This window comes from Rhinatrema bivittatum, chromosome 3 (genome assembly GCF_901001135.1).
Source record: "Rhinatrema bivittatum chromosome 3, aRhiBiv1.1, whole genome shotgun sequence".
NCBI lineage: Eukaryota > Metazoa > Chordata > Amphibia > Gymnophiona > Rhinatrematidae > Rhinatrema > Rhinatrema bivittatum.
The window spans coordinates 376374673-376401005 of record NC_042617.1 but is presented as its reverse complement, the minus strand read 5'-3'; the positions used below and the strand labels follow the sequence as shown (position 1 = coordinate 376401005).

At 42.9% G+C, this 26333-nt stretch overlaps 1 protein-coding gene across 5 annotated transcripts in view; it reads right to left on the bottom strand.

The window, feature by feature from the left end:
• Positions 1–26333, bottom strand: part of HMGN3 (high mobility group nucleosomal binding domain 3) — an 82788-nt gene that overhangs the window by 16792 nt on the left and 39663 nt on the right. For all 5 annotated transcript variants that reach the window (XR_003855643.1, XM_029595572.1, XM_029595574.1 and 2 more), the window contains exon 3: positions 1837–1866. Coding sequence is in view for 4 of the 5 variants with exons in the window: in XM_029595572.1 (XP_029451432.1) it covers positions 1837–1866 (30 nt within the window). In the remaining variant the exon portion in view is untranslated. The remainder of the gene's footprint in view (positions 1–1836; positions 1867–26333) is intronic.

Sequence of the window (26333 nt, the reverse complement as noted above, 5' to 3'; positions counted from 1 at the left end):
TCTGTCTAAGGACAATGAGTGCCATTATTTCTAACCTCATAAAGCATCAATCAAGGGGATCCCATTATGCTAGGTTCAGAATTGTTGTGTTGCATGGTTACCACGGGCAAGTTTACATGTTATTTTCAAAATTGGTACTTCACTCTGTCCTTCAAGGCCAGGGGGTGGCCAACCCTGTGGGCTCAGAAGCCACCTGCATCTCTTTTGTGGGGCTCATGCCCCCATGGCAACTGAGCACCACTGCAGAGGGGAACAAATGCACTAGAAAGGAGGAGGGTGAGAATGGTGCAGACAAGACAAGCTAGTCCACTCAATGCTCCAGCCCTCCCCATCCCACCTGGAAGAGAGTGAGAGTTAGAGTATATATATATATTAATGGTGAAATCGGAGAGTGAATGGAAGAGCGAAGTGCTGGTGGGTGTTTTGGCAAGGATGGCAGATAGAAAGCCATAGAGAGAGGAAGGATAACAGAGCCAGCAGCAGTGATTGGGGGGGGGGGGGGGGGTGGAGAATGAGAGCCAGAGGTATGATGGGTGTGAAGGAGTGAGTAGGAAGGTGGAAGATTAGAGACACACAGAGAGGTAATGGAAGGCGTGAGAACTGGAAAAGGTGATGGCTGAGGGTGTAGGAGCGCGAGACAGACAGGAGGCCTAGGAGCAGCGGAAGAGCAAAAAGAGGTGGCGTTGAGGTACTGGACATAGGGTAGGTGAGGGGGAATAGAGAGAGGTGGGTGGGGTTGAGAGGGAGGAAAATAGCACAAGAGGTGAAGAGAGACTGCAGAGGACAGGGTGGGAGGGTAGAAAGACTGAAAAAGTGGGTAGAAATAGGATAGGGAACAGACAGAGAGAGCCAGAGACTGGTGGAGATAAGAGGTCCTCATTGGGACCCTCTCAAGCATGTAAGGCTCTCTGGTACTGATCCCCTGGCCTTTGCTGCATGAAAGGTTGGCCGCCCCTGGTTCAGACAGTTAAAGAACCAGCAAGTGAACGTGGGCAATCCATGCTTGCCAAAATGTAGGTTTCCTTTCTGAGATTACAATAGTGAATACAGCAAGATATTTATACAGTCAGAATACAAAATCCATACACTTTTAGACAATAGCAGGATGTACTGTACATGCACCCAAAACACTTTTCAAGTGGCCTTTGCTCGCTGGTCAGGGAAAGGGACAAGAAAAAGAAAAGAAAAAAAAAGTGACACGAATGGTCAGCTGTTTTCCCAGCTCCCACTTCAATTTCAATTTTTGGAAGCCAATAGGATTATTTTTATATTTTTTTCTTAACATGTTAAAGTATGATGCTTTCTGCAGGGAAAACTGCTTTCTAATTTGTTCACATTTTTATTGTTTTGAGCAGGGGGACACTGCTGGCTATCAGCACTTACCAGAATACTGGGAGAAAGTTATAACTATGCTTGACCTTCTGTATCCAAGCAGAGAGAAAGGGTGCTATTTATCAAATGATTTTCCCCACAAGGCCAACTGATACATCAGGCCTCATGTCGATCTGATAGTATGTAAAAAATAAAGGTTAACTTCAAGAGATTTATTCTGTCTTGAAGCTCTCCGGGATATGGTGCTTATCAGCCACTCAGACGGTACAGCTATAGAAGTTACAATTTCAGTACTGAAACTACCTGCTAGTTACTGCAAGACCCCCCCAAGTTAGCTGTGATAACCTAGAGACATTCGTCCACAAGGGCAAGGGTGATATCTAACAGAGAAAGCTGGCAATCTGTTTTAAACTCTTCCCACATTTTCCCCAAAGATACCACTGACTGTTCCCATCTGGTTTAAAATACCAGTATGGAACTGAAACTATGCCCATAGACACTTACCGCTGACAATCTTTCAGATCTTCTTGTGGGCTATAAAAAGGAAACAAAAAAAAAAAAAAGAAGTTATTTTCCAAGTAAAAACAAAATATTCATATTACGGAGCAAACAGAATATATCTCAAAAGGTTAAGAGTATACCTGCTTATCTCCCAGGTTGAACTGTAAGACTATCACAATTACATTAAAAAAGGTTAAATAAAAACAAAGACCGCAAAATTAACTGGATTACTTATCAGAATATCAGAAGTTAGCTGGATAGGTTGGCCGGATAGTATGATATCTGGATAAGTGGGGGAAATATTCAAGAGTCAGCATTTAGCCGGATAATGTCTAAGTTAACTAGCTAACTCAGTGGTGGGCAAACTGTTTATTTATAGGAGGGCCGCATTACTGTTTATTGGAGCAGAGGGCCAACGTCTCCCCTAGAACTTTTGGGCCGATACAGTAAAGTCCGCGGGAGAGCGGACGAACGCCCGCTCTCCCGGTGCGTGCACCGGCCCTTTGCCGGTGCGCACGATTCTGTATTTAAATTAGGTGACGCGGTAAAAAATGGGGAAAAGGAGGCCCTAGGGGACACTAGCGCGTCCCTAGTGCCTCCTTTTTGACAGGAGCGGTGGCTGTCAGCGGGTTTGACAGCCAACGCTCAATTTTGCTGGCGTCTGTTCTCGAGCCTGCTGACAGCCACGGGCTCGGAAAACTGGACGCCAGCAAAATTGAGCGTCCGGTTTTCAGCCCGACAGCCGCGGGCCGAATTCAAATTTTTTACTTTTCAGACCTCAGACTTAATAATCGCTAGATATTAAGTCGGAGGGGTGCACAGAAAAGCAGTTTTTACTGCTTTTCTGTGCATTTTCCCGGCGCCGGAAGAAATTAGTGCCGACCTTTGGGGTTGGCGCTAATTTCTGAAAGTAAAATGTGCGGCTTGGCTGCACATTTTACTTTCTGTATCCTGCGCGCATACCTAATAGGGCCATCAACATGCATTTGCACGTTGAGGGCGCTATTATGTGCTGCGGGTTGGACGCGCGTTTTCCTCCCCCTTACTGAATAAGGGGTAAGGGAAAACGCGTGTCCAAGAGCAGGCTAACAGTGCGCTCCGTTGGAGCGCACTGTTAGCCTGCTCTTGGACGCGCGTTGGAGCGCACTGTACTATACTGTATCGGCCTGTTTGTGAGCTGGGGTGGGGGGTGTCCCCCTTGGAAACTCCTTGAGCAGCAGCCATACCAATAAAAATAAATTAAACAGAATAACATAAAATAGTTAAAAACTCAAAGATGTTCCAAACACCCATAAAATATTTAAAAACAGACACATCAAATACCCAATAATTAAAACTAGCAAGGATTAAAAAAAAAATTCTCCAGTCTCCATACCTGGAAACTTGATTTCCGGTGCCCTGAGATTGTCATGATTAGCAGGCAGAAAGGAAGGTGAGGGGTTATTGCACACACCACACACACACTCTCCTCTCTCATCCACCCATATATACATGCTCTCTCACACACACAAAGACCCCCCAGTCTCCACTTCATTCTCTCTCACACACATACACACACAGCCCCCTCTTGCTCTTCTGATGCCATTGTTACCACTGCCACATGCAGGGGCAGAGCTGATCCATCATCTAAGCTGCTCCGCAGGCCACGCAGTATTGAAAAATCGCTGTTGTAGCACTTCTTGTATGCTGATCTTGCGAGCTTTTAATACTGCGAGGCCTACAGAGATGACAGATGGACTCATTTTTTCCCAGTGGTACAGATGTGCAGCTTCTGCACCACCGGTCTAACTAAAGAGACTGGCCTCTTCTCTTTGCCACCAGTGGGATGGGGTTCACTGGCTGCCTCTTCCTTTCTTCGCCACCGCTTGGGTGATGCTCCTCTCTCTGGAGGGGGGATGTCACTTCCGGCCACCTACATCCAGGTCGAAGTAATCAACAAAGAATGGCGATGTTAGGTCAATGTTGATAACAAAGGCATTGGCACGCCGGATCCAATGGAGCAAGTTGAGGAAGGGGGTCCAGAAAAAAAAAAAAAAAAATCTGTTGGGCTGGGTTTGGCCCATCCCTGCTGTAGCCTATACTTACAATGAATTGCTCCTGAACATCTCATTTATCCTACATGGAATAAAAATGCATCTTGTATACCCCCACACTCAGAACATACAAGGCAAGTGGTTAGTGGGCAGAACAGCAATGGCATAGGTCCTATACCCTATCGTAACTGTGAATTCTTAGAGATCTGCTTGTGATTCAGAAAAATGTTTTTTTAACTCTGTGGGTAACAATCGTACAGACTAATTTATCAAACCACGATGTGGCCTTATCGCAGGTGATAACACCCTATCGCACACGGTAAGTACTGTATCAAGGTAGTAATATTTAAACTGGGAAAAGGGAGGGGTAAAAACATTTTAATTCCGGTACTGCTGCGGGTGATAATGTTTTACACATAATTCCAGCGCTACTGCCAGTGATAAACACCACCTTTTCCATTGGTGGTATTGGGGGGGGGGGGGGTGGCGATACGGTGTGGCAGTGAAAATGCACTTCCGCGATGCGGCCGGCTGCACAATTTCGCCCTGCCCCCTTTTTTTAGCGCGGTTCATCTTTCTGCTATATTTATAGCAGAATGATGATTCTAGGCCATAGGGAATTATGTCTATTCTTAAGAAGATCACTACTATCCATTCTGCAGGTATCACAAATGATTCCCTTTTGATTCCCTCAGTGTGTGAATTTGTTAACTTTTTTGAAAAGAAAGTATTAGATTAGTCTTACTCCCCACTTATTCCCTCTTCTATTTGTTCTTTGTGTGATACTTTTACAAAGGTTAGCTCACTAGAAGTTGAGAATATCATGGTAAATCTTAATCCAGTTTATTGCCCAATTAATAGATATTGGCCTGGTCTGGTAAAGATTCTATGTACAGGCTTAGATAATCTTGCATATATATGCAAGATTATCAATGTCATTTTCTGAAGGGAGTTTGCCTGAAGAATTAAAAAAAAAAAAAAAAAGAAAAAGAAACTAACAACCCCCCCAGAAACAAAAAAAACCCCAAACCCTACTCTAAATCCTGTTTTTACAGAAGAATTACTGCCCAATTTCATCATTGCCCTTTTTAGCGAAAATAAGTCTGCAGTTCTCTCCCAGTCAGATGATTTCTTAACATAATATGATATTCAAGATCAATTTCAATTCAGTTTACAGAACTTTTGTAGTACAGAAACCTTACTCCAGTGTTGATGCAATTAAACATGGTTTTGATTGAGGGACTTGTTTTATCATGGTTTTATTGGATGTGTTGGTTGCATTTAACACCATCAATCGCTCCATTCTTCTTTGACACCTCGAAGATATTTGAATTTTTGGGAGCTGTGCTCAGGTGATTTACTTCTTAATTGTCCAACAGACTTCGGAAAGTATCCATTGGCAATTTTTCCTCCACATGGCACAGTGTTTCTTCAGGAGTACCCCAGGGTTCCACATTTTCTATGATACTATTTAATATCTACTTTGCTCCATTATGTAAACTATTATCTTGCTTAGGAGTAAATTATAAATTATATGCCGATATTAGGTTTTCCATACTGAACCAAGCTACTTGGGCAGCCAACCAATGACTTACTGATTTTATGCTTATCCCAGGACAAGTAGGATGCTAGTCCTCATATACGGGTGATGTCACTGATGGAGCCCTATCAAGGAAAACTCTGTCAAGTTTCTAGAAACTTTTGACTGGCATCCTGAGCATGCCATAATCCCTCGAGCCACAGGGGTCTCCCGTCAGTCTTCTTTTTTCCGCACTGCTGTTAGCCTCGCGGATAAGGAGCCCTGTGTGGTGAATATTCACTACAAAAATAGTTTTAAAAATTTCGGAAAAAATTATCCTGTCGTAGGGGTTTCCCTCTTTTTCACCTTCGGTGAGTGAGTTTATTTTTTCCGGTCGGTTCCATTATCATTAAACCTAGTCAGAAGGTAGTCAATGGCTGTCTGGCCTTCGCTATGGCTACCGGGTTTAAAAGTGCCCGAATTGCTCCTGCACTATGTCCATAACGGACCCACACAGAGTGTGTACTCTGTCTCTGTGAGAGACATGTGTCGACGTGCCCGAGATGCGCCGAAATGACACCAAAAGGCAGGCAAGCGCGCATGGAAAAGATGGAACATCTTTTTCATCTTCAACTGATGGCCATCGTCTCCAGCTGGAGTGATTAGAAAAGTCGTTCTGAAAACTAGACGTCGCCCGGATGAAGCAGGTGATCGGCCTTCACCGACCCCTTCCCAGTCATCGATAGAGTCTACATCTATAATCGAAAAGGGCATCTTAACATCGACAGACATTGGAGGCTTCAGGATCCGGACTTGGACCAGATAACCGAGGTTCCCTCGATAGTCATCGAACCAACTCCTAAGAAACCTCGGAGAGAGGAGTCTCTACTGCCCTCGAGGCCTTCGGCCCCCTAGGCGATCCCCACCGATAGCGTTCCTGGGAACCGTACCTCCACAGGGACCTGTAGGGATACCGGTTTCGCCTTCACTGCCTTCCCCCATAGCTGCTCTGACTTCACCAGCTATGAGGGCAGAACTGGATGTTTATATCCGCCAGGCAGTTTGAGACGCACTCAGAGGACATGCCTTCAATGCCAGCACAGACAATGGTTCCCACCCTCAATGCCAGTTCCATCGCAGACATCGGTCCCAACCCCGTCAACCGGTGTCAATTCCGATACCCGTCACCAAGTCCACCATCGGCCCAGGTTCAACCACCGAGACTGTCACCCTCGCCGGCACCGATGCCTATACCAACGCTGGTGCTGGATATGCCCTTCTTAGCACCAATATTAGCGAAGTTGGATACTCTCATGGGTGCCATTCCGGTGCAACCACCCGATGCTCCGACACCAAGACCGATGGAAGAAGAGATAAAGGATTTACCGATGCCTGAGCCTATACCAGTTCCATCAGGAATCTCTCGTCCAAGACCATCTTTTTCTCCACTGTTTCCATAGAGACCACCGGTGAAACCCTCAATGCCATCCTTTCCTCTTCCATTGACTCCTCCTTGTCCATGTTCCTCGGACACTTGGAATGATCCAGATACAGACTCTTCCTCGGAGGAAGTCCTCTCAGATCCTTCTCCTCCGGAGGAAAGAATAAGTCCCCTCCAGAGGACCTATCTTTCTCTACTTTCATTAAGGAGATGGCTGACACTATCCCTTTTCAGCTAGTATCCGAGAAGATACTAGACAGAAAACACTGGAAGTATTGCAGTTTGTGGATCTACCTAAAGAAGTCCTGGCAATACCAGTTCCACAGAGTTCTTGTGGACTTTCTTCACAGGTTATGGGAACATCCCTGTACCATACCACCTGTCAATAAACGGACTGATGCAACCTATCTGGTACAGCACATCCCTTTCAGAAAACACAAACTGCCTCACCAATCGGTGGTAGTAGAGTCAGTTCAAAAAAGAGGTCTAAAAGGATTAAACCTCATTCATCAAATCCTCCTGGAAAAGAACACAGGTTTTTTGGACACCATCGGCAGGAAACGTTCCAAGGTTCCATGTTAGTGTCCAGAATTGCGTCCTACCAACTCTATATGACGCAATATCAACTCCTGAAGTTGTTTCCACAGATTATGCTATCGGAATCTCTTCCCCAACAATTCCAATATTTCTTTAACATCATCATTTATAAGGGCCTGGAAGCTGGGAAACATGAAGTTAGAGCAGCATATGACAGCTTCGAGACTTCATCTAGGATGTCTGCCACAGGCATTTGTGCTCGCAGATTGGGCCTGGCTCAAGGCCTCCGACCTGAGACCAGAGGTGCAAGAGAAGCTTGCCTGCATACCTTATCTCCAAAGAGATTATATCCTGTACAGGGTATGTGAAGCAGTCTCTCAATTGAAGGAACACTCGGAAAACATTACGTCAACTTTCCTCTGTTCCACCAGAATTCCAACCATCCACATGTAGACTTCCAAAGAAGGACTCAAAAAGGCCATATTATAGACCACTGAGATACCATCCTCCTGCTGCCCGTGGTCGGTCATCAAGGCCAGCACAAAGATCGCAGACCCGAAAACCAAGAGCACCTAGAGCTCAACCCCCACCGGAAACAGGCCCGGCTTCGGGATTTTGAAAACTCACCAGAGAACAGAAGTCTGCCTACCAATCCGACCCCAAATTTTCCAGTAGGGTGATCGGATCACTTTCTTCCATCACAATCGGTTGCACATCATTACAGACCAATGGGTACTCTAAACAACATCTCTGGACTTCCTAACTGTACCAAACGATACTCCACCCACCTCGTCTTGGACAGTGAAAAATCAATCCACACTCTTACAGAAAGAATTATCCACCCTTCTGAGAGCCAGGGCCATGGAACCAGTTCCCCGACCTCAGCAGGGCAGAGGATTCTACTCCCGTTATTTCCTCATTCCAAAGAAAACAGGAGGCCTACGTCCCATATTGGACCTCCGGAAGCTCAACAAATACCTACGAAAGGAAAAATTTCAGGATGGTATCATTGGGCACCATGTTACCTCTACTTCAAAAAGAAGATTGGCTCTGTTCTCTGGATCTCAAGACACTTACGCTCACATAACCAATATTCCCTTCTCATCGCAAGTATCTGTGATTCCTAATGGGACGTCAACATTTCCAGTACCAGATTCTACCATTCGGTCTTGCCTCAGCACCTCAAGTATTCACAAAGTGCCTGGCAGTGGCAGCAGCCCACTTGCACAAGGAAGGCGTACACGTTTTTCCTTATCTGGATGACTTGCTCATCAGAAGCCAAACAAGACAAGGAGCTCTAACGCTCTCAAGCTCACAATAAATCTACTCCATTCGTTGGGATTCCTAATCAACTACCAGAAAATCCCATTTCATACCATCTCACCTGTTACAATTCATCGGAGCAGAATTAAACACCATAACGTCAAAAGCTTTCCTTCCAAAGACCGTGCAGACACTCGCCTCGTTGGCAGACTCTCTATGCACACGAACGCATTGTGACAGCCCATCAATGGCCTTACTCTTCTGGTCACAGCCTCCACAGTTCATGTCACTCCTATGGCCAGATTAGCCATGAGGGTCACTCAATGGACACTGAGAAGGTAGTGGATACAAGCCATTCAACCACTGTCTTATCCAGTTCAAATAACTCAACAACTACAGTCCTCGCTCATCTGGTGGACGAACATGAACAACTTGCTCACAGGCTTACCTTTCCAACAACCAATTCTGCAAGTAACGTTAACTACAGATGCATCCACCTTAGGTGGGGAGCACACATTGGACATCTCCAAATTCAAGGTACTTGGACGAAACTCGAAGCCACATTTCAGATAAATTTCCTAGAGGTTCGAGCTATACGTTATGCGCTGCATGCATTCAAGGACTGCCTTTCCCACAAGACGGTTCTGATATAAACAGACAACACAGTAGCCATGTGGTACATAAACAAACATGAAGGTACAGGTTCGTATCTCCCTTGTCAAGAAGCAGCACAAATTTGGGACTGGGCCCAAACGCACTCAATGTTTCTCCGGGCCACTTCTCTGGCAGGCATTCACAACGTAGTGGCAGACTGTCTCGGTCGCCAATTCCAACCTCACGAATGGTCCCTGGATCCTTTAGTAGTCACCAGGATATTTCAACGTTGGGGTCAACCAACAGTAGACCTCTTTGCATCAGCACTGAATCACAAAGTGGACAATTTTTGCTCCCTGCACAAGCAGAGAAACCAGTTACCCAGAGACGCCTTTGCTCGCCACTGGAATTCAGGCCTGATATACACGTATCCCCCGAAACCGCTAATAACCAAGACTCTAGTGAAGCTGCAACAGGACAAAGGGTCCATGATACTCATAGCCCCGTATTGGCCTAACAAGTATGGTTTCCCATACTCCTCGATCTTTCCATCAGGGAACCAATTCGCCTGGGCACAGCACCCACTCTCATAACTCAGGATCAGGGCAGGTTGCATCATACCAACCTTCAATCCCTATCCCTCACAGCATGGATGTTGAAAGCTTGATCCTACAACCTCTCAATCTTTCCTCTAATGTCTCTCAAGTGCTTGTAGCTTCACGCAAACCTTCCACACGAAAAAACTATCGTTCTAAGTGGAAAAGATTTACCATGTGGTGTACACAAGAAGGTATTGACCCTTTTTTTCTGCCCCACATCAGAGTCTGAGAGGTGCCACAGATAGTCTAATAAAGATGGTCTCCAGACCTCATCCGTAAGGGTACACTTATAATGCTGTTGGGGTTGCACCGATAATCAGTACAACCCCTCGTTAGTAGGTTTATGACAGGTTTAATTCAACTTAAACCTCCACACCAACCACCAGTCACAGAATGGGACCTTAATGTAGTATTAACAAGGCTCATGCATTCTCCTTTTGAACCCATGGATTCCTGTGATGTTAAATTTCTCACTTGGAAGACTATCTTCTTAATAGCCATTACATCTGCTAGAAGGGTTAGTGAGTTGCAAGCACTTGTCACATACTCACCCTATACAAAAATTCCTACATGACTGAGTGGTACTCCGTACACACCCAAAATTTCTTCTCAAGGTAGTAACGGAATTCCACTTGAATCAGTCCATAGTCTTGCCTACTTTCTTCCCAAAACCGCACTCTCACCAAGGAGAGAGGGCTTTACACACCTTTGACTGTAAACGTACGCTTGCATATTACTTAGATCGCACTGCAGCCCATAGGAAATCCACCCAGCTCTGTTTCTTTTGATAAAACAAGCCGGGGAAAGCAGTAGGCAAACAAACTCTTTCTATCTGGCTTGCAGATTGTATAGCGTTATGCTATGAAAAGCAGGCCTCCCTCTCCAAGGGTGAGTAAAGGCGCACTCAGTAAGAGCAATGTCAACCTCAGTAGCACAATTTTCGTTCAGTGCCAATAGCTAACATATGTAAAGCCGCAACATGGAGTTCTCTTCATACCTTGCAGCTCACCTACTGCTTGGACAAGGAAGGAAGACAGGGATTCAGCCCTGTCTTAAAGAACTTGTTTCCAGTATAGCGCCAACTCCTTCCACATCCAACCTGCTGTGATTTCAGGCTGCCTCATCTTTTCCAACAGTACACCAGTTGTTGTGCCGTTGCACAATTGTAAGCTGTTGGTCCAACATGCAGATGACTCAGCCTGTAGCTTGCTAATCACCCATACGAGAGGACTAGCATTCTGCTTGTTCTGGGATAAAGCAAATTGCTTACCTTGTAATAGGTGTTATCCCAGGACAGCAGGATGTAGTCCTCACGAAGCCCACCCGCCACCCCGGGGAGTGGGTCAGATACGTTTATTATTTTATTTTTGGCTAAAGCTTATTGCTACAAACGAGACTGAAAGGAGACCCCTGTGGCTCGAGGGATCATGGCATGCTGGGCATGCTTCAGTGGGCTCAGGATGCCAGTCAAAAGTTTCTAGAAACTTTGACAGAAGGTTTTCCGCGATAGGGCTCAGTCAGTGACGTCACCCATATGTGAGGACTATATCCTGCTGTCCTAGGATAACACCTATTACAAAGTAAGCAATTTGCTTTCTCCTACTACAGATCATGGGCTTCATCATCATCACATCTTTATTAAATTTAGAAAATAAAATCAAATTTTAATATTAAGTAGACTGACGTCTACAAGATGTTCCCTTGCCCTTACTTTTGAAAATCTCTCCATCAAGGTGCTCGCTTCGGTCCATAACCTTGGGATACTTTGAGAGGGAACTAATCATGAAGCCTCAGGTCAGTTCCCTTGTGAAATCTTTTGCTAAATTAAAAATGCTGAGGCGTTTAGAGACATTATTGGATGTGCATGTCTTTAGAAATGTGCTTCAAGCCTTAGTCCTTAATAGACTAGATTACTGCAATTATTTACTTATTGGGTTACTTGCTAACTCTCTATAGTCTCTCCAATTTATTCAGAATGCCGCAGCAAGGCTTTTAACTGGGAAGCATTTGGGCAAACATCACTCCATCATTATGCTCACTTCATTGACTCCCAATATCATGGTGCATTAAACATTTTTACTTCTTAAATTACTACATTTTACTGTTCTTCATGGGCTACTGCATTTTAAAATTTTTTGTATCACCTTGTATACTGAGCTCAGCCAATCAGAAGTTCCTTCTTTTAGAACTGTCCATTTGTCTGAGGCACAGGACTGTGCCTTTTCAGTGACAGCCCTCATCTATGGAATGAGCTCCCTGTAACAATTAGATCACTGACTTGTGTTTCTAGTTTTAAGAAAGCAGTAAAGATTTTATTTTGGAAAAGCATGTGATATGTAGTAGTGCATTTTGTTTTCTCCTCTGTTTTCATAATCTATGCAAATATTGTGTGGAGAAGAGGCAGTACTCTGGTTATGCAGTGGATTTTATATTTCATATTTTATCTTGAATGATCTGTATAGTCATTTTTTATCATTATCTTTGAGTGAAGAAGATAACTTAAGTGGCTTTGTTTATGGCATTCTCTGGATAGATTTTTGATCATGTCATGTTTTAATGTATTTTAAAATCAAGTCGAACCTATAGTCCTGGTGAAATAGATGCACCAATTAGATCAAATGGAAAGGACATAAAGGTGAAAAACTATAATTTAACTTTTTCCACTGGCATACCTTAGTCAAACATACCTTCTATTGCGCACTTAAGCTTTTCTTCTAGGATCATCATACCACCCCGCTTGAGATACTTTGAGATATGTTTACTGCTATAGGGGTCATGCATAATCATTGGTCCGCAAGGATATTGCTTTTTGTTTTAGAATATTTTCTTACACTAATAAAATGAAGCTTGTTACTTCCTGTTAAAGATATTACTGTTATCTTCGGCCTGATGTGATATCATGTTTCATCAACTGCTGCTTCAGGGGGCAATCTGTTTCACAATGCCAGTATTTTGTCCTAAAAGCATGAAATATTATATTAAAGTCATAAAATTCAATTGAGGCAATGTGATACTCTACCTAATGCTCACTGTTTGAGCACAAGTGATCAAACGGTATGGTTTGATATCACGAATAAGATACAGAGAAGTCACACGAAGACCCGAGTTTTGAATTTCAAAAATATGGACTTTGATAAAATGGTGATTACCTGGAGGAAGAACTAGAAGACAGAGAAAATGTGTGAGCTAGAACAGTGGGCCAAATTAAAAGGAGCTATTACTAAGAAAACAAATCTGTATGTTAGAAAAGTAAACAAATGTAAAAAGTAAAAAGAAATATTGGCCTTCAAAAGGAGTGGCTGCAAAATTAAGGCAAAAGATCAAATTCAGGAAGTATTAAAAAAAAAAAAAATACCAAAGAGAGGAACACAGGAAAAAATACCCAGTGAAACTGAGGGAGAAGAAAAATCAGGAAAGGTCAGGCAGAAGAAAGGATTGCCAAAGAGGTAAAGAGAGTGACAACACTTTTTCAGATATATAAGAAAAAAAGGAAGCCTGAAGTGGTATAGGATGAAATTGAAAAGTAACAAGGTGTAGAAACAGAAAGAAATACAGAAATATTAAACATACTTCAGTTTGGTGTCCACTAAAGACATCACTGGAAAAGGACTGTCACTTGATGACAAGACGTAGAAGGGAATGGGTAGACAACTCCTTTTACAAAAGAGAATGTATGGGAAGTGCTAGGAAACACAAAAGTGGACAAGGCCATTGGACCTGGACGAGATGCATCCCAGGATACTAAGGGAACTCAAGATGTCCTTATGGGGTCCGTGAATGATCTGTTCAATAGATGCCTGGAAACGAGAGTGGTGCCACAAAATTGGAGAAGACCGGTTGTAGTCCTGCTTCATAACAGTGATAGCAGAGAGGAGGCCTGGAAACTACAGGCAAGTTAGCCTCACCTCAGAGGTAGGAAAATTAATGTAGACATTGCTGAAAGAAAGGAGACTGAACCATTTACATTTATGAATCACCTAACACTTAAAAAGTCTAGGGCGATGAACAAGGACCATGCCTCTTGCACACTTTTATTACCTTTGTAGCTGCTCCTTTCAGATTTTTTTCTAACAATTTTTCTCATTTTATCAAAGTTTCCCTTTTGAAAGTTTAGCATGAGAGCCGTGGATTTACTTACTCTCCCCCTTCCAGTCATTAATTCAAATTTGATCAAATTATGATCACTATTGCCAAGCGGACCCACCACTGTTACCTCTCTCACCAAATCCTGTGCTCCACTGAGAATTAGATCTAAAATTGCTCCCTCTCTTGTCTGTTCCTGAACCATTGCTCCATAAAAATGTCATTTATTCAATCCAGGAACGTTATCTCTCTAGCATGTACCGATGATACATTTACCCAGTCAATATTGGGGTAATTGTAGTTTCCCATTATTACCGCACTACCAATTTGTTTAGCTTCCCAATTTCCTCTTAGCATTTCACTATCTGTCTCACCATCTTGACCAGGTGGACGGTAGTATACTATCCTATCACTATTGTCTTCCCGAGCACACAAGGATTTCTACCCATAAAGATTCAATTGTGCATTTAGTTCTCAGGCAGGATGTTTAATCCTGTTGGACTCTCTGCCATCCCGGACATAAAGCACCAATACACTGCCTCCCGGGTGCTCCTCTGTCATTGCGATATAATTTGTACCCTGGTATAGCACTGTCCCATTGGTGTTCCTCCTTCCACCATGTCTCAGATGCCAATTAACTCATCATTCACTGCTATGCATTCTAATTCTCTCATCTTACTTCTTAGACTTCTGTTATTAGCATACAAACATTTCAAAGTTTGTTTTTTGTTTGTATTTTCATTCTGCTTTTAAATTGATAGGGATAAGTTGGAATTTTTTTAGCTCAGCTGAGTTTTTAGTTACAGGCACTTGGAACCTCACTGTCGGGATGCCCTAATTCTAATGCATCATTAGTATCCTTTGAAGATACCTCTCTCCGAACCATGTGCTGCTGAGCAACCGTCAGCTTTCCCCTTTGTTCTAGTTTAAAAGCTGTTCTCTCTCCTTTTTAATATCAAGAAGTGTAGTCATGCATCAATCCAAAAGAGCTATATGCAATGGAGGTGAAAGACTGATGTGGATGGACCAAGAGAGGGATCTTGGGGCGATAGTATCTGGCAATCTGAAGATGATGAAGCAATATGACAAGGCGATAGCTAAAGCCAGTAAAATGCTGGGCTGTACAGAGAGGAATAACCAGTAAGAAAAAGGTGTACCTCGAGTACTGTGTTCAGTTCTGGAGCTCTTATCTCAAAAGGGATAGAGATAAGATGGAGGTTACTCCAGAGAGGGGCGACCAAAATGGTGTTGGGTCAGTTCTGAAGACATTTGAGGAGAGGTAGAACTAGGGGGGTCCATGAATGAAACTCCAGAACCGGCTCAGGAAATATTTCTTCACAGAGAGGGTGGTGGATGCATGGCGTACCCTTCCAGAAGAGGTGGTAAAGATGAACACAGTGAAAGAAATCAAAGAGGCATGGGATAAATACTGTGGATCCCTAAAGGCTAAAAGGATGGAAATGAAGAAGAGAGTGCATGGGGGTAACTTGCTGGTGTGGAAAATTCTACCCTTAACCAATAAGCCTTGATACAACTCCAACATTGATCTCTGCTTCAACAGCAAGGGGGAAAAGGGGAATTTGGATTCAGACAGTAACCGAGGGCTCAGACTTTAATTGTCTGGAAAACCCATGTGTTAGACATAGGAAAAAAAAACCCCCTCAAACAGGACTGCTTCAATGGCCAAGTCCATAAGCAAAGCACATGAAGCAGCACTGTCTGAATTTTCAAAAAGGCTCATCACCCAGTAAAAATGTTGCTAGCAGTACATTTTTATGGGTTATCATAAGGCTTGGGGTTAACTGCACAGAGCAGCAGTAGCTACCCTTAAGAGAAATATGGGATAACTTGCATGGCGCCACAGATACTATTAAAAACTTGCTGGACAGAGCAGATGGACTATTTGGTCCTTTTCTCTTGTCATTTCTATGTTTCTATGTTACCCATAATGTATAAAACATATCTAAAACTGAATATGTAGGGTGGACAATTTCCAAACCTATTTAAAAATTGCCCTCATAATTGAAGGTTGAAGCCATTCCACCTTCCAATTCAACTCCAATGGGGAAAAGGAAGCAAGTTCAAAATAATTCCAGGTTGGCAAGTTGACATTACCCGACAGAAAATCAGCACCAGTACCTGCAGAGCTGCAATCTAATTTTCAAAAGGAAAATGCCCATGGTAATTCCTTTTAAAAACAAAGGCTGGCGGGAGAAAGCCAGTACTTTTGTTCCTGTGTACTTTGCACCTGCTTCAAAGCAGATGAAAAGTATATGCGTGAAAGTATGTATGAGGATTTCAAAATTAAATCCTTGCATGTACTTCTCTCCCAATCTAGCCCTGCTCCTTTTTTTTTTATCCCATAGGTTAAGGTCTGCTGCTGTTCACAGAGTAACTCCTTTTACCCTCTATGTGAGGAATAGCAATTTTCAAAGGGCATTTTAACCTTGGTAAACAGGTGTTGACCCACCTATATGAAGTTCTGAATCTTACCCTTCCTGAAAATTGATTCCCTTTCAGCCTGCTTTTCTTTTATGATTCTTACAAACACATTCAGAAGATGAGTCACAAAATAATTTTAGAAAAAGCAAAACCAGCCTGCTTTTCAAAAGGAAGACTACGAGATCTCCATGTCTGTCTGTGTCCCCTAAATAACTTGTGTGTTTAGTATCATATCCATACCTAACTTTTGTCTCATCCTCCCTCCTTGATCCCTGGTGGTCATCTTTCCCTTATTCCCTCCTAAACCATGTGGCCCTCTATCCCTCCCCCTCTATCTCTGTTCAGCATGATTCTGGGGGGTCCTCTCCTCTCCGTGATAGGCTGCCATCCACTCTCGCTACCCTTAACCAGATTAATCATATATTCCTATCCCCCTCCTTATCCTCAATTTCTTCATTCCTGTCTCATTCCTTCTCTCCTCTGTCAACCCCAATACCATTTCCTCCTTTATTCCTTCAAATCAAAATATTCACGTTTCTGGTGCAGCACTTCTCTCCTCTCTATGAGGCCAGTGGCAGAGCATGAGGCAGAATGGGGAAATGTTTGTAACTGGTATGATAAGTCATCATTCCTCAGTGTGCAGCCCCTCTTCCCCACATCCTCATGAAGTACAGCAGTGGGGGGTTTACAATCGGTCCCTCTCTTCACCTCCACTAAACATTCAGCATTGCCGTTTGAGGCTTCTAATGGATGTGAATGGCCCTTCTCTGTCCCTCCTCCTCCTAGTCTTCAGCAATATGGGATGACGTTGTCAAGGCCATAATAGGACCTAATCTCAACGCTCCTGGCCAGTGACAGCAGCTCAGATAATCGCAGGAAGCAGCAGCCCTCTCACTTCTCCCTAGCTAAACTTTCTTGCATCCCTTCTGGAGGACCCCCTGAGATGGTCTCATGAACTTTTGGGGGTCTACAGACCCCAAGTTGGGAGCCACTGCTGTAGAGCACAACAAAGAAGCAGAATAGTTACCCAGCATACAGGAAAATATAAAGCAGCATAAAAATAATGAAATGGCATGAAGTAACAAGGAAGTTGGAAGCCAAGTTAAAAAGCCTCAAAATGGAAGAACCCTGTCCCCAATGGAGTGTGGACTATTTGACTCAAGCACTTCTCTATACAAGATCTGGCAAACTTGCAAAATAAATAAATAAAATCAGTTGATCAGACAAACCAGAACTAACAAGAACATTGCTCTTTCCCCACGAACTTCAAGTAACATCCTCAAAAAATTATTGGCCAATAACATGCCTACCTACAGTTTAGAAGCTGTTCAGTGCAATAGATGTTTAGCATACCATATTGTTTGTGAGCCTGCCTCTTCGGGGTGAAATATTGGTTAGGATCTATAGGTTGGTTAACTTTGAATTACAAACATAAGAACATAAGAAAATGCCATATGGGTCTGACCAAGGTCCATCAAGCCAGCATCCTGTTTCCAACAGAGGCCAACCCAGGCCACAAGAACCTGGCAAGTACCCAAAAAAAAGTTTATAAAGGTACCATCTGCCTCATTTTTCCATAATCTTCCATAATAAAATAAAAAAAAAAAAAATAAAAAAAAAAAAATCACATCAAGACTAGGAATACGCTTGCAACCAAAATATTTACAAGTTAGGAGACAAACTGGCTATCACGTCAGAGGAAACTGTGCTGCAGTTATAAATGTCAACTGAAAAGATCTGTCTCTTGATAAATGTAGTTTCTATTTTGTTTTCAACTGTAAGGCTCAAATCCTTTTTATCTCAGGCATCACATTTGATTCTGTCAGTTAACTACACTGCTTTTTTGCTCACACGCATTCATGTATGCTCCACAATGCAACATTGCAGAGATTGTGTTGCTTTGTTACGTTTTACCCAGCCATCACTTCATGCCTGGATGTTCACCTGCTAGATATTTCAGACAGTGAGCCACCATAAATCGTGTTATGAGGGTGGAACATTAAAAGCATTCAGTAGAAACCAAGAGTATGGATAAACGGAAAACCTGGAATCCACATACAGGCTACTGATTTAACAGGTCAGAACTAGGCAGTTAAACAGTTACAAGGTGGAAAACTGATGCTCAAAATAGAAAATCAAGTCAAACTTTTAAATATAGAAGGATTGTGTCAGTTTGTACCCCCTTACATTTAAAAAGTTTGACTTGATTTCTATTTTGAGCATCAATTTTCCACCTTGTATTGTGTTTGTTTGATGTTTAATTAGGTGGAGTACCTTTTTGGTAGTGTTAGTTGTGAACTAGGCAGTTTTTAGATTATACAAAGGTTTCAAGGACTCTTACAGTTCAAAGTATACATACAATTATTTAGAACATAGAAAATTACCATACTGGGTCAGACCAAGGGTCCATCAAGCCCAGCATCCTGTTTCCAACAGTGGCCAATCCAGGCCATAAGAACCTGGCAAGTACCCAAAAACTAAGTCTATTCCATGTAACCATTGCTAATGGCAGTGGCTATTCTCTAAGTGGAACTTAATAGCAGGTTATGGACTTCTCCTCCAAAAACTTATCCAATCCTTTTTACAACACAGCTATACTAACTGCACGAACCACATTCTCTGGCAACAAATTCCAGAGGTTAATTGTGCGTTGAGTAAAAAAGAACTTTCCTCTGATTAGTTTTATGTTAAACGTTTTTATTAAATTTTCAGATAACAAACAACAACACATTATCGTCTGGGCGCGGTTTGTTCTGCCGCCGCCCCAGCAATACTGACAGCTATCAGAACAATAACAAACTATCAGAACAATAACAAACTAAAGTTTTAAATGTGCCCCATGCTAACTTCATGGAGTGTCCCCTAGTCTTTCTACTATCCGAAAGAGTAAATAACCGATTCACATCTACCCGTTCTAGACCTCTCATGATTTTAAAACACCTCTATCATATCCCCCCTCAGCCATCTCTTCTCCAAGCTGAAAAGTCCTAACCTCTTTAGTCTTTCCTCATTAGGGGAGTTGTTCCATTCCCCTTATCATTTTTGGTAGCCCTTCTCTGTACCTCTCCATCACAATTATATCTTTTTTGAGATGCGGCGACCAGAATTGTACACAGTATTCAAGGTGCGGTCTCACCATGGAGCGATAGAGGCATTATGACATTTTCCGTTTATTCATCATTCCTTTCTAATAATCCCAACATTCTGTTTGCTTTTTTGACTGGCCGCAGCACACTGAACCGACGATTCAGTGTGTTATCCACTATGACACCTAGATCTCTTTCTTGGGTTTGTAGCACCTAATATGGAACCCAACATCGTGTAATTATAGCATGGGTATTTTTCCCTATATGCATCACCTTGCACTATCCACATTAAATTTCATCTGCCATTTGGATGCCCAATTTTCCAGTTCTCACAAGGTCTTCCTGCAATTTATCACAATCTGCTTGTGATTTAGACTACTGCTGAACAATTTTGTGTCATCTGCAAATTTGATTATCTCACTCGTCGTATTTCTTTCCAGATCATTTAATAATATTTGAACCAGTAAAGGGTCCCAATACAGAATCCCTGAGGCACTCCACTGTCCACTCCCTTCCACTGAGAAAATTGCCATTTAATCCTACTCTCTGTTTCCTGTCTTTTAGCCAGTTTGCAATCCACGAAAGGGACATCGCCACCTATCCCATGACTTTTTACTTTTCCTAGAAAGCCTCTCATGAGGAACTTTGTCAAAACGCCTTCTGAAAATCCAAGTATATACTATATCTACCGGTTCACCTTTATCCACATGTTTATTAACTCCTTCAAAAAAAGTGAAGCAAATTTGTGAGGCAAGACTTTGCCCTGGGTAAAGCCATGCTGACTTTGTTCCATTAAACCATGTCTTTCTATATGTTCTGTGATTTTGATGTTTAGAACACTTCCACTATTTTTCCTGGCACTGAAGTCAGGCTAACCGGTCTGTAGTTTCCCGGATCGCCCCTGGAGCCCTTTTTAAATATTGGGGTTACATTTGCTATCCTCCAGTCTTCAGGTACAATGGATGATTTTAATGATAAGTTAGATATATAGAAAATCTAGATTATGGCACCAAAGCCCAAATAAGATCGCATTTCACTCACGACCATGTTAAAATATGCTCCCTCATTACAAAAAAACCCCAAAGCAATACACACACCCCACAACACATACACCTCATCTCAACAGAGTTATTTCTCTTCAGAAAAAGGGACACTATTCTAAACATGGCAACACCCAGAGGTTCAATAGGAAAGCTTTTTAAAAAGCAAGCTGTAGGGCTAGAGACAAACTTCTACTTTCACACTACCTTTTGGTGGCTGGCAGACTGGAAAGACATGAAAGCACATCCAGATCTTTTACAGAGCCTCTGATTTTCTGCTGCTCTTATTTTGAGCCTCACGGCGGCTAAGAGACATAGCAAGCACCTCTGAGTGATTCCAGGGTGCAAAAGGCCTCGACACGGGCACCAGCAATAGGGTGAATGAAATGGAGCGTTTACCCCCAGCAGTCTGATGCCGTGAGGCAGACTTGATGCCCCTTCAGCAGCTTGGGGTAAGAAGGGGAGAAGGAAGTAAACCGATGCAGAGATCCCTTCAGGAGATGCACCCCCCAAGTAACTTGTAAGGCCTCAAAAATTCATCAGACGCCTGTGCAAAGACTTTAGTCAAAGGAAACCCACTTGCTCCAGGCTAGATAAAAGCACACAAGAATCTTCCAAAAGAAGATAAAATATACAGACTTTATTAACCAATTCAAAAACTGGGAAAACAGAATAAACAAATCTGGTTAGATGTTTTCATAGACCACGTTCTCCTTCAGAGTGAAGATAATAAATTTGAAGAGTGAAATCACGAATCCTGAATGAACAAAACTGAGATAACTTAGTAACATAATAATGAGGGCAGATAAAGACCAGTCCACCCAGCAATCTGTCCATGGTAGTAACTGCTGCCCCATGCACGTTACACCCCCCCCCCCCCCCCCCCCTCCCATGTGTACTCTCTTAAGGGTAATAACTGCCACTCCGTGCAGGTTACCTTCATACAAAAAGGTTACACTATCCCTTTCTTTATGCTTTAGGGATCCACAGTCTTTGTCCCATACCTTTTTGAATTCGTTAACTGTTCAGAGTTCTTCCCCCTGGAGTTTCATATTATGACCCCTAGTTCTACTGTTTCCTTTCCAGTGGAAAAGGTTTAATGTTTGTGCATCATTAAAACCTTTCAGGTACCTGAAGGTCTACACCATATCTCTCTGCACCTCCTCTCCTCCAGGGTATACTACAGCTTTTCCTCAATAGGTCTTCTGAAACAGTCCCCACCCTCAACCCCACCAGTTTGGTCACCACCTTCTGTACAGTTCCCTCAAATAAAGCAGTTAACTGTCTTTAATCAAAGAAAACTGAAAGCAGACAATGCAGTGGGGCCAGATGTGAAGTTAAGGAAGTGTACAGAGATTATGGCAGTTCCAACAGTTCTGTTCAATCATTCTGAAAGCACTTTTGCTGATCACATACTAGCGAATCAAAATAGAAAAAAAAAGTTAAAAGGAAGAAGAAGAATATAGGCAAGTCAATTAGGTACTCAAATGTAGGGGGGCAGGGGGAGGGGTAGGTGCTACTGCTGTATGAAAACAGATCTGTTAAAAACACACGACCATGTCCTTTTTCCAGGATTTATTATGTGCAACATAAAAATTAAATTTAGTCTTTACGCCTGTTTTTCAAAATCAAAAAGGCACAGCTTCAATTGTGTAAAGATTTCCACAATAAATTAAGACTTAAGGAAAAGAATCCCTCTTGTGGTAGGTGGGGACAAAGCAGCAGAAAATATATCTTAGAATGAACTGACACAGCAAGATTATTTCTGCAGGGAAAAAAAAAAAAATTCTACAGTGGGTAGAGAAATTTTAGTTTTATTTCCAGCTAGCATAAAAGTTATTATGGAACATACAATGTACCTTTTTCTTGATTATGATGCAAAATCTGTTTTAGAAACAATAGTAATGGGAAATCAAAGTAAAATGGCTTCTTCTGTAGGGACAGCGTCAGATAATTCATTGCTCAGTTTAGTTTACGTAGAAGAATGCATACTTTAGCTTTCAGTTAAGTGAATAGAAAGAGCCGATGAGATAAGGTGACGTGATATGCTATAATTTCAGTCCTCCTAATCTAGATATGTTTGTTTGTCTCAATATGAACTGAGTTAATGAAGTACAATCAGGGCCAGTGCAAGGGTAATGGGTGCTCTAAGCGACCCTTGCGCTGCCCCCTCACCCAGTCACGCCCCCTCCCCTACCTGTTTTGGCGCAGACTGTGTGCTTCTCAGGCACACAGTCTCTATTTCTCTTTGCCGTGAGCGGGATAGGCCCCGCTTGCGGCACCACGTAGCTGCTCTTCGGCACCCCCTACAGCTCAGCGCCCTAGGCGACCGCCGAAGTTCGCCTAATGGACGCACCGGCCCTGAGTGCAATTACTATTTTGGGACATACTGTAAAAGCCCCATTATCCAGCATGCAACCAATTGGCATCTAGCAATGAGGCTTGGGATCTTAATTTATTTTCTTGTAAGGTTTAAACAGAATGCTAACCAATGTTAGGGAGTCCACCCACTCCTGCATCATCCCATTCCTTACAGGCTGTTGCCTGGAACAGGAGGCTCTCAGATAACTGGCATATTCCATTAAACAATTAAATCTATGGACCAGACCCCTGCATGCTGAGCAGGTCTTTTGCTGTACTTCAAATCAAGTGTTATTAGAATGGGTACAAATCCTGTTTCGGCCATTGCCACTCCTTGAGACCTTGGTAAATCACCATCAACAATTGCCTCAGGTACACACTTAGACTATATAACCTCTGGACCTCTGTCATTTACTGGAAATTGCTGTGGTTCAGGGTCCTAGAGAAATGCTTTAACAATGGATTTATACTTTACTTAAATATAGAATTCTGCTGTCTTTGTTCTATTAGATCTGGATTGATCCTGGCTGCTTTTGAGAGCTTACATTTTAGTGCAGCTCGTGTGAGTGGTAACAGCTGATCAAAATGGCTAGAAGTAATAAACTGGAGAAGTTACTTACCTGATAATTTTGTTTTCCTTAGTGTAGACAAATGGGCTATGATCCTCTGCCAGCAGATGGAGACGAAATCAGGTTACAAAGCTGACATCACAATATATATATATATACACACTGCAGTGACCTCAGCTCTCCAGTATTCTCTTCAAAAGCCAATGTGGACATACTAGTGAAAGGACTTAATTGAAAATATGATTAAAACAATGAAAAATGGATAACCGTAACTGTACTCAACCAACTATAAAACACTGAGCTCCAATAAGAATATAGGTACCTTAATCTAGGGACTGGATGAACACATATCCGTGATCCCTTAGATTCGAGGCCCATTCTACGGGAGAACCTGTGGCGCAAGTCTTGGGTAGCCGAGGGTGGGATGCTGAGTCCATCTGTCTACACTAAAGGAAAACGAAATTATTAGGTAAGTAATTTCTCCATTTTCTAGCATGTAGCAAGATGGATATAGGACAATGGGATGTACAAAAGCTACTTCCGATTGGGGCAGGAGGCTGCCCACGGTCAACACTGCCTGTGGAAAGGCAGCACTCTAGGGCCTGTACATCCAGGCGATAAAACCTGGAGGTGTGCAAGGAGAACCTCGTTGCTGCCCAGCAGATAGATATCAATGGGAGACAGTAGTCTGACCTCTGCCCATCAGACTGCTTCAGCCCTAATGGAATGAGTTCTAATCTGAGAGGGTAATGACTTTCCAACCTTCACATAGGCTCCCGTGATCACCTCTTTAATCCAGCGACCTATAGTAGCCCGTGAAGCAGGTTCGCCCTGTTTCCTTCCATAGTGACGGATAAACAGGCGGTCAGTCTTTCGGACCGATACTGAGACTTCCAGGTACCACACAAAAAGCCTCTTGGACATCCAAATGACTGAGAAGCTAGTATTCCTCCACGTCCTTGAGTTTATTTAGGGATGGCAACAAAATGGACAGATTCAAATAAAACTCCAAGACTACCTTGGGCAAGAAGGACAAACAGTACATAGCTGCAACACCCCTGGAGTTATCCAGAAGAAAGGCTCCCGGCATGACATGCTGAGCATATAGTTACCAGGAACACCATTTTCAAAGTGAATAAACACAAGGAAAGACTGCGCAGCAGCCAAAAGGAGGGATCCGCCAAAAATTTCAGCACTAAATTAAGATTTCACAAGGGAACTGGCAACTGCACAGGAGGCCGAAGGTGCTTCACTTCCTTCAGAAAATGAGCCATCAGGGAGATCCCATTCACCTCACCCCTGTTAAAAGGAGACAGTCGCTACCACATCTTCAAGGAATTAAGGGCCAAACCTTTATTTAAGCTGTCCTGCAAAAAATTCCAGAATAAATGGGATTTTGACCGCCCGAGGGAAGACACCGCAATCCTCGCACCAGGCCTCAAATACTCTCCAGAGATTCGCACATATGTTAGGGACATGGAGAATATCCAAGCGCAGAGTAAGGTGACAGCCAAAGCCCTCTCCCTCCCACAGCCAGAGACCATCTCTGTACTCCGTGTCGGTGATGGAGGAATCTGGACTCGTTGCATTGCCTACCCTTCAGATTCTGAATAAGAACATAAGAAAATGCCATACTGGGTCAGACCAAGGGTCCATCAAGCCCAGTATCCTGTTTCCAACAATGGCCAATCCAGGCCATAAGAACCTGGCAATTACCCAAAAACTAAGTCTATTCCATGTAACCATTGCTAATGGCAGTGGCTATTCTCTAAGTGAACTTAATAGCAGGTAATGGACTTCTCCTCCAAGAACTTATCCAATCCTTTTTTAAACACAGCTATACTAACTGCACTAACCACATCCCCTGGCAACAAATTCCAGAGTTTAATTGTGCGCTGAGTGAAAAAGAACTTTCTCCGATTAGTTTTAAATGTGCCACATGCTAACTTCATGGAGTGCCCCCTAGTCTTTCTACTATCCGAAAGAGTAAATAACCGATTCACATCTACCCGTTCTAGACCTCTCATGATTTTAAACACCTCTATCATATCCCCCCTCAGTAGTCTCTTCTCCAAGCTGAAAAGTCCTAACCTCTTTAGTCTTTCCTCATAGGGGAGCTGTTCCATTCCCCTTATTTTGGTAGCCCTTCTCTGTACCTTCTCCATCGCAATTATATCTTTTTTGAGATGCGGCGACCAGAATTGTACACAGTATTCAAGGTGTACAAAGAATACATAGGGCTCTTCATGTTCAATTTCTTCCTCAGGAAAATTTCAGTATTAGCAACAAAAACACATTACAGAGGGGTTAGAAGGAAAGGTTTGCCTTTTTGCAGATGATACCAAGATCTGCAAGAGAGTGGACATGGCTGAAGGAGCAGAGAGAATGAAAAGTGATCGAAGATTTGGCAGCTGCAATTCACTACCAAGACGTGCAGAGTCCTGCACCTGATTTGTGGAAATCTAAAGAGCTGTATGTGATTTGGGGGGGGGAGACTATTGTGCATGAACCAGGATATGGACCTTGGGGCGATAGCGTCTGGCCAATTTGAAGATAGCAAAACAATGTGACAAGGCAGAAAGATGCTGGGCTGCATAGAGAGCGGTATAACCAGTAGGAAAAAGGAAGTGATAATGCCCTTGTGCAGTTCTTTGGAGAGGCCTCACCTGGAGTACTGTATTCAGATCTGGAGCCCGCATCTCAAAAAGGATAGAGACAGAGGAAGGTAACCAAAATGGTGTTGGGTAATTTCAGAAAATGTACAAGCAGAGGCTAAAAGATCTAAATACGTATAACCCTGGAGGAAAGAAGGTGCAGGGGAGATATGATACAGACCTTCCGATATCTACTGTGTTTCTCCAATAATAAACCCCACCCTGAAAATAAGCCCTAGCTTATTTTCATGACCTGAATTTGACTATGAACTTGTTCTT